At 40.3% G+C, this 8963-nt stretch overlaps 1 protein-coding gene across 2 annotated transcripts; it reads right to left on the bottom strand.

Annotated features, from left to right (window-relative positions):
* Positions 1 to 179: 179 nt before the first annotated feature.
* On the bottom strand, positions 180 to 7195 carry nipsnap2 (nipsnap homolog 2). 2 transcript variants are annotated; one of them, XR_004615883.1, is made up of 11 exons: positions 7039 to 7195; positions 6312 to 6451; positions 6186 to 6231; positions 5713 to 5807; positions 4911 to 4981; positions 4692 to 4832; positions 3446 to 3477; positions 1711 to 1805; positions 1400 to 1483; positions 1109 to 1227; positions 180 to 1078 (listed from the first exon to the last, which is right to left on the bottom strand). XR_004615883.1 is itself a non-coding variant. In XM_034604957.1 (10 exons), the coding sequence occupies exons 1-10, from the start codon at positions 7128 to 7130 to the stop codon at positions 1163 to 1165; spliced, it is 861 nt and encodes a 286-aa protein (XP_034460848.1). In that variant the 5' UTR covers positions 7131 to 7195; the 3' UTR covers positions 180 to 1162. The 2 variants fall into 2 exon arrangements, 1 of the variants encoding a protein (XP_034460848.1); XM_034604957.1 differs by having other exon boundaries at positions 180 to 1227.
* Between the last annotated feature and the right edge of the window lie 1768 nt (positions 7196 to 8963).

The following is an 8963-nucleotide window of genomic DNA, read 5'->3' on the forward strand; positions in this document are numbered from 1 at the left end:
TTAGTGTTTTGCACTTTTTGCATCAAAGCCTTTAGTTAAGCTAATACAACTCCTGTACATTATGTCAATGTGCAATGAGCGTTAGAAGTGTTTTAATTATGTATGGATACTAAGAGCTGTAACCAGGCATGTCTATGAGTGTGGTGACGTCAGTCCCGTTAAAGAAAAACATGCTGTCAAAGAATTGAATTGGTTTGAATTTATTTAATCTGTGTTGGCGTTGCTCTCCTTCCCTCTACACTGTTCCCTATGAACCAAAAACACAAGGAAAACATGCTTCCTTTCAGTTCAATAAAACTTTGATATCACAGTTTGCAGCAACTTGACTGGCCCCTCGGCCAATGATAGATAATGTTTGTCGTCAGGATTTATTATACACGATAAATATTTTGCCTCATGACAACATGTTGAGATTAAAAACAGGTTTTAAAACCAGGCATGCTGTCGTCTCAAGAAAGAAAAGTGGGAGCCATAGTTACAAACACAGCATCATGAAACAACAATATAACCATGATGGGGAACTTAGGAACATCCAGAAAAAGCAACTGAAAGGTGTTTGATGTATAATAGACCTCAGTTTTACATTTTATACATCATATCACCTTAAACCATTTCCATGGATATACAGAGGTTTTCTCCCACTTCTCCCAAGAGCATGGCTTACATGGAAGTGCCCCTTCCACAGCACACTGATAATATAAGAATTCCAAATTTACATTAAATAAATAAACGGCCACTGCATCATGCAGTGAGCTTCAGCAGCGCCATCTGGTCTCCCACACCAGACAGCTGCTCGCCTTCAAGTAACTTTGGTTGGTTCTAAACTTAGATGAGCTCTTTGTGGACCAGTTCTAATGTGGCACGAGACGTCGGACATAACCATCAGGAGGTTTAATTCAATTTACTTATTCTGCTCCAGAGCCGAAAGAAAAGAAGCTGTGCGCGGTCATGTGCTGTTAAATGGTTTGGGCGTTTTTTTAATTTTCAAATATAGGGCAGGCATTGTAGCTTCCTTTGACCTGGTGACATCTTGAAGTAAAAGGGAAGGGATGTTATCTGGCAGCACTGACAGGAGGGAGACAACCGTGATAGTGAAGCTCTGGATGGATGTTGACATTCGAAAGGGTGCCACTTGTTTTCAGCTTCCAGCTCGCTGGTCATTTCACTGCAGTGGGGAAGCCTTTGTCGGGATCATAATCCTGGAATCCATGTGCTGAATGAGCGGAACTGGAGAAACGTGGAACACAAATGATTTAGTCTATTGGATATTGATCAGGTTCAGCAGGGTAGAACAGAGACTAAAATTCAGTATGTTAGTCTAGACAAATGACTTGCACACCTAAAATAACAAGTTTTCATCACCACTTTGTGTTCGAAACAGGATTTGACTTCCTCTCACCTGTGTAATACACCACCTCGTCCCAGCCCTCCTGCTGCCAGGCACAGTTCCTCGTGTTTTCTCTGGACTGAAGGTCTTTGTAGGCTGAGGTCAACAAATCACACGTTTTGTTATTACAGTAATGATTATTTCCTAATATGATTAAAAGATTAATCATTCACAATATAACACATTTTGCTGGAGAGTGGGTGGCAGCAGCATTTACATATATACACAGAGAGACATTAATAACTAATTGGGAATAAGGATTGTTGATTGTCACTTGTATCCTTGACACTATCATTCTGCATAAAGCTGGTATTTGACCGTACCCCATAGGTGATGAACCATGTAGAGGTTCCCGATCTGAGAGAAAAACCCTCCCACAGCTTCACTGTTGTGCTGGCGGTATCCAATGGCCCGGGCCCTGCACACAAGAACAACTCCAGTTAAGACCCAGGCCAAAAACACCAAGGCTTCATCTGGGAAAACACAACCTGCTACCAAACATAAGATACTTGACCAGTCTTCAAACCAGGATTTCAACATCATGTCTGAATTTACTCTGGACTGTTTTTAACTTACACAAGTGGATTCAGTTGGTTTTTGTTAACGTAAGACAACGTACGACAATTCTGCACCAAAGCTGTGATTATACATCCGATCATAAGATGTGATCACATAACTCACTGTATGTATGTTTATGGAGCTTTACACTGGACATGTGTGAAATGAACAGACTGGGGTGAGGGGGGGGCAAACAGGCACTTATTAAATCATAATCACTGTTTGGATATGAAACTATACAGCTTCAGTACTTCAACTATACAGCCTCAGCCTCACTAATTACATTGAAATTGCCTTTAGTTGATTTACTGGTATTAACTCCATGACGACAGAGGTTTGTTAAAATAAAGCTTGGTTAAAGTAAACATAAACAAAACCAGAAAAGATGGAAGAATAAGGATACACTTGAGGAACAAGTTAACATTCATTTCAAGTTTTTTATCAAACACATTTTTCCCCTATGAATATTTGTTTATTTGTCTGTTAGTTAGCAGAATTACAAAAATAAATTCTAGGCAGATTACCATGAAAACTTGGTGGAACGATGAGACCTGGGCCAAGAAAGATTCATGGGTCTTTAATGAAAATAATCTGACACCTTTGAGGGACTGATATTTATGAGTGTGTGAAGTAAAAGAAAAATCTGGATCTAGTGAATTTAAATGTGGCTTCATAAGGGGACTGTTGAGCAACATGAATCCTCAAAGCAGAAAAGATGATTGATAAACAGATAAATTGATGCACATGATGGTTGGGAATCACCACAAATCTGTTAACTGGAAAAAGACAGAAGATTTTAAAGAACAAGTTCCAGTAACTTCAAAGGCCTTTGTAGCAGACAAAAACACTTGGATTTAATCCACCACAGTCTGTTATGCCTTAAAAAAAAAACTGGTCAGACCACTACAGAGCTAACAGAAAAAAAATCTGTTGACACGTACAATATGTGCACAGAGCTCACGTCTTCATTTTAATCAATTACAATCAACTGAGTTGCACAAACTGATAAATGTTGACCTGTTGGCTCGGTCAGACCTGGAGTTTCAGATTCATTATCAACAACAATTATGGACACACACTGGTCGTCTAAAGCAATGGATCCCAAACTAGGAGCTGCCACATTAGTCAAAAAGATAAAATAATAGTTGATTAAGATAAAACGATGCTAATTTCAGTCACAGGATCGCAGGGCATAGCAGTCGTAGTCATAGCATCGGCTGCAGCAGGTTGATTTATAGCACAACAGGACACATTACAACATCAGCACAGAGGTACTTTATTATGCAAGCTAGCTTAAGGCAATACCCGCTGGTAACCCCTGGTCTATATATTATTACACTTAAACTGAATCTTTGTTAGAGAGCGTGACATTACAGCTGTAAATAGGTTCCTCTCTGAGGAATAGATCTTATTAACGACAGTGTGATGAGGAAGGTTTCGTGGGGTGCAACTCTTCTGTAACTACATTTCAGTGAATGAAATGAATCCAGGCTAACTTACCAGTAATTACCCCACTCGATCATGGTTCCTGGCTGCAGGGGAGAAAACAGGATTCTTCATTATAATTAACAACATGTAGAATTCAAGGTTTTGCAAACTACAACTAGATATCACACGTTGGTCTTCTTCCCACGGTTAACGTAATGGTACAAATGAACGGTAAACTCATAGTCCAGGTATTTTTGTCTTCAATAACTCTCTCATGCTTAAGACAACAAATGGCGTCTCTCTGATGCAATGTCAGTACGTGATGAGGGATAACAGCTTACATTCATCACATGTCGCAAGCAGCGCTGATCTACACAGTTTTGTCTTTCGGATTAGAAAGAACGCCTTAATCTGCAGCTGGAGGAGTGTGTATCATGCAGTGTGCATGAGTAAGAATCATGTGCCGCTGGATTACCAGTTCCAACAGAGGACAAGAGATGATATAAATTGTTTATATAAATTCTCAAGTGACCCAGTTGAAAATAGCACATGTCTTGTAACTGCTGAAGACACAGAATCAATCCATGTCATATAGTATGTTTGAGAGGGTGGAGGTAATTTAGAGAGTCACAACAGTAAAGCATGTGACCGGGAGAGCTTCGGTTTTTAAGTGGGAACATGTGAGTGAGGTAAGTGAAAGAGTAATGTTCTCCTTTTCTGCAACCACTGCTGGGCAGGTGACCTTTAGCCTTGAGGCCCCATCTCGTGCAGTGAAGCTGCTCAGAAGTGAGAAAAACATCTGAACCAGCAGTCTAAGCATAGAAGATAGAGGGTGTTGTGTGTTGTTGAAAGGCATTTGAGATTTTTGGCTTACATGGATAAAACTGGAATACTCATATGGGTGTAGCAACTTATACTGAGTTAATCGTTCTTTATTTTTAAGTTTAATAAGTGTTTGGATTTGTCAGAAAGTATACGAAAGCACGCACATCCAAACTAGATAAGTACTCGGTGCTTAACAGAAGCCAGGAAAACATAGAGGACGGGGAAAATGTCCACACACCAGTTGATGCTCCCACAAACTATTGAGACATTTACGGGCACAGGTTCTTCTTAATAATAATAATAAAAATACTCAAAATGTTACCTGGGGGATAACTAAAGGTCTCTGGGACCATCAGCTGGTGAGCGGATATTTCTTGACTTCATAGCCAAGGAATGTACCAAGTCAGACATAACACGTGACTTAGTTCATAAATCTGTCGCTGTCATCAACAGCACTGCCAATGATAAGATTAACCCAGACTACAACACTCACCCTGAGCTGGTACGACCTGAGCTCATAGATGTTGGGGCCCTCTCTGGGTACAGGCTCATTCCAGAAGCTGAACTCCAACAGGAGCTGGTTCCTGCGAGACAACAGCATCTTACCCCGCTCCTTCCTGTACGCTGTGAACTTCTGCCAATGGACGGACACCAATCAATAAGCTTTACTTCAAATCCTGGCTGTACGACTAAAGAATTAGGGAGACTTTACCTCGTTCTGTCTGAGCTTGTTCATCACCTCTGTCAGAGCTGGGTATCCTCCTCTGTAACGCCACAGATGAACTGTGGAAATAAAATATACCATAGATCCAAAATCACAATAACTAGAGAAAAACATATTGATAAAACCCAACTGATTATCAACAGGATCTGATAAGGCAACATGAAATTGACAAGAACTGTACTTTAGTCTGAACAGGTTATCTTAGGAAGGAAGGAAGGAAGGAAGGAAGTTATGTTTCTGTCTGTTTGTCAGTTAGATTGTTAGCAGGGTTATACAAAAACTACTCAACTAATTTCCATGACAATTTGTGGAGGGGGGGCCCATGACCCCAGGAGGAACCCATAAACTTTTGGTGCGGATCCCGATCAGGAGAGTGATCCAGGATTTTCTCTTTTCTCTTTGTGTAACATTGTGACATTTTTGTTGATCTCTCAGAGATTAATTCATGGATCATGATGAAAAGAATCAGACATGTTTAGGGGACTGATATTTATGAGTGTGTGCAATTTGGTGCAGATCAAAATAATCTGCTCTACTGAGTGCCATTCTAGTTTTTCATGGACTTGACTTGATCAAACAGCCCAAACACCAACCGGACCTGTTCAACAACAAGAATCAGAAATACTGACTCTGGAAAACAGCTCATATAAGCTTGATAGCTTCTATAGGGTTTTAGCGGATTTAAGCTATTTTTTGGTATACCTGCACGAGGACAGATGTGTTGCATCTAGCATGCCCAGCTCTGTTGTACTGCAGATGTGTGTATGTGTGGTTATAATAGTAATCCTACCAGCCTGATCCTGTTCTCCATACCAGGTATTCCAGGTTCCCACCAGCTCACAGGGGTAGTACTTATCAGCATGGATGGAGGGCAACACTTCCTCACTGTGATGACAGACAAGTTAATTTAACAGCACTCGAATCAAATGGTAAAATATCTGCATTCATGTCTCCTGAGGTAGTAATTTTCAAATCCAAATGACAATCACAGTTTTCCTGTTAGTAGTGTTTCAAGTCCCACGTTTGTCCCTAAGTACAACTCAGCAGCCTCCAGGCATCTTAGCTATGGGCACAGTTGGTCTGTGAAGGTCTGATCACCTCACAGGAATAGACTGCTCTCTACTATTTATACACAACACTGTACTTATGTTGTCCTGGTCTCATACTACTACTACTACTTCTAAATCTGTCGGCACATCTTCTGCTGAACTACAGGGTATAAACAGAATACTGATTCAGACATTAATATGAAATAACGCTCACCAGAGTTTGTTGTATGCGTCCAGGCACTCTGGCTTCACATTGTGGACTGAAAAAGAACGTAGACATTAGGAAAAACAATCTCATTTTCATCGTGGTTTGATTCCAACAGCAGAAAAGGCAACTTACACTGAATTTTGTAGAGGTTACTCTCCTCATTTTTGGTCAGCAGGTTGGCGTGTGCATCTTTCCTCGGATCGACTTTCCTCACGAACAGAGATTTAAACCAGCTGTCCTGTCCGCTCCTGCTGTCTGAGGCCGAGAAGCCCCTGCAAACACACACAAGTAGTGTGTTATTATGTTATACAATAACTCTGGTGGCCGAATCTCCATCTTTGATAGCAGATGCAACATCTTTAAATGGTGCTTTATTGGTTATAAACACTAACAGTGCAGGTTTACAGCTGCTGGGTGGAAACAGAGTCTGGTTTTGACACGTCAGCTCCTCTAGTGCGCACAATACAAACACAATTGTGCTAATGTAAGTGAAACACAGCAGCTAACAGTATGAAACACAGCGTGGTGTATTTATAGCATCTAACAGAGGACACACACACACGAGAAAAACACGTTATTACATTGACCTTGAGCCCCGGAGCTGCTCAGAGACAAAAGGTGACAGAGACTTGTGTTGTTTCGTCTCCACCTGCAAACACATGTGGGGTCGATGTGAAATGTTCCTGAACAAACAACGTTTCAGTGTGAAGTTACAGCTGAAGGCCACTGAGGTCTGGCTAACAGATAACAACAGATAACACACACTAGCTTCCCCGCAGCCAATTCGCACACCCACTAATAAACACACACACACACCCACAGATAAACAGTGAACCCTGCACACTGACGACCGCCCCACCTGCTCCACAGGACGAGCTGACCGGCCGGGCGGGCCCTGCCTGCGGCCCGGGACAAACCTCCGCGGACTCTCTGAAGGACTCCGGTCGCCATCTTCCCCCGTTAATAAACAGGAAGGACGCTGTTCTCATGCCCGTCCAGCAGGTGATGCTGCAGCCCCGCAGCGCTCACAGCTGAACACCAGGAAGCGTGTTGTTGTTTTTATCTAGTGACGATGTGGAAAATACACAGATAATAAAAAACACTTAATTTATTAACCGAAATTATTCACTTAAATAATCCACTTAATTCACTCAAATAATCCACGTAATTCAATTCAATTATTTACTTAATTTTTCACTTAATTCACTTAAATCATTTACTTAATTTTTCACTTAACTCACTTAAATAATGAACTTAAAAAAAAATGTTGCACTCTTTATTTTGAAATACTGTTCTTCTAATAAGTCATACTTGGGCAGGGCAATAAAACAATATCAATAATAGTATATATACAGATTTTGATGTGATACTTTCTGTCTGCTAACCCCCAGCTCAAGCAGTAACTATATTGGCCACCACATCACACTACATGTTCATAGATATTAACAAAGCAAACTGTTATGTTTTATCCAAACCATTTCAATGTGGAAAATACATAGCATGGACATTAAAGACCAAAACACTTAATTTACACAGTCCAAAATAAAATAAATTATATCCATAATTAATTTAGAAATTAAATCGTTTTTTAAATACACATGTAATGATACATAAATACAGATCTATACAACGGTTCAAGTTCAACATTTTTACAAGGGAGAAACTGAAGAATATGATATTTGCCCAAAAGTCGCCCCATTTTTTTTATCACCAAGTTATCAACTTCCTTCCTGTTAGACACTACGTTCAAAAATAAAACCAATAAAACCGTAATTTTTGTAAAAGACTTTATGTTTTCCAAAGATTAATGTGAGATATTTAAGTCCAAAAGTTACTAGAATGAGTACAAACGTAAAATAAATGATGAAAACAACTCAACCTCTTTTTGTAGACAGGGGAAAACTATTTGTTTAATGAATTCATTGTGAATGAGTCCATTGCATGGATCATTTTAATATGAAGCTGTTTAACTTTATTGGAAAGAAAACCAGTCTATTAAATTCAGTCCAAATGTTACCGCTAATGCTAAGAAACATCACATTCCAACCATGAAAAGAGCTGAGACTTTGAATAGAAGTAAAAACACCTGTGATGTGAGAATAATTGCGATAACATCATCAAAAATCTTTCCACAAGGCCACAGTCTGAGAAAGGCTCATGTTGTACTGACACTCTAATGGGAGTTAAGGTATTGATTAGAAATACGGCTCTAGTTGACAGTCATAGATGATGCATGTCTGCTGGATTGTGCATCAATGTCGCCACCATATTGGAATGGACCTGTAAACCCCAGGCACATAGGTAACCTGTTTTTCTATCGATGGCCCTTAAAGTTTTTATAACATCCCTCAGAGGGCCACACAAATGTATTGAACGTCTCTTCAATGTGATGGCTGGACCTTCTTCTTTTTGGCAATGCGTGTATACATGGCTTTCAAACACAGCAGTTCCTGTCTTGTATCAAACTTCAGTGCAATAGCCTGCACAAAAATGCATGGCTCGTTTCTGTCGTTTCATTGAGGCCAGACAGAAAGACTGGAAATGTTTCGCTGTCCGTGTTTTTTTCACTTTCTTGTGCCATATTCGTAATCGGTTCTGCTGCGGTTCTTCAAGATAAAGTGACATTTAGGAACAATTTCTAATGTGCCAGCAGCTCCACCGGGGTAACAAGGCTCTCCTTCACAAGTTCTCCTTCTGAATGAGGTTAGCCATTAGCTCATTCCCTGCAACACGCCTGCAGGACATTGTCTGTGTCAGAGTGTGGTCTGGTAAATGCTGCTTTGT

The sequence above is a fragment of the Hippoglossus hippoglossus genome, chromosome 13, assembly GCF_009819705.1.
Source record: "Hippoglossus hippoglossus isolate fHipHip1 chromosome 13, fHipHip1.pri, whole genome shotgun sequence".
In the NCBI taxonomy this organism is placed as follows: Eukaryota; Metazoa; Chordata; class Actinopteri; order Pleuronectiformes; family Pleuronectidae; genus Hippoglossus; species Hippoglossus hippoglossus.

What these genes read in the sequence shown, in the direction of transcription:
- nipsnap2 (XM_034604957.1), bottom strand. Translation starts at nt 7,130, where the DNA reads ATGGCGACCGGAGTCCTTCAGAGAGTCCGCGGAGGTTTGTCCCGGGCC. An exon ending in CAGCTCGTCCTGTGGAGCAG is followed by an intron (nt 6,452 to 7,038) that starts GTGGGGCGGTCG and finishes GTGTGTTTGCAG; the next exon opens with GGGCTTCTCGGCCTCAGACA. An exon ending in ATCGAGTGGGGTAATTACTG is followed by an intron (nt 1,806 to 3,445) that starts GTAAGTTAGCCT and finishes TCTTGTGTGCAG; the next exon opens with GGCCCGGGCCATTGGATACC.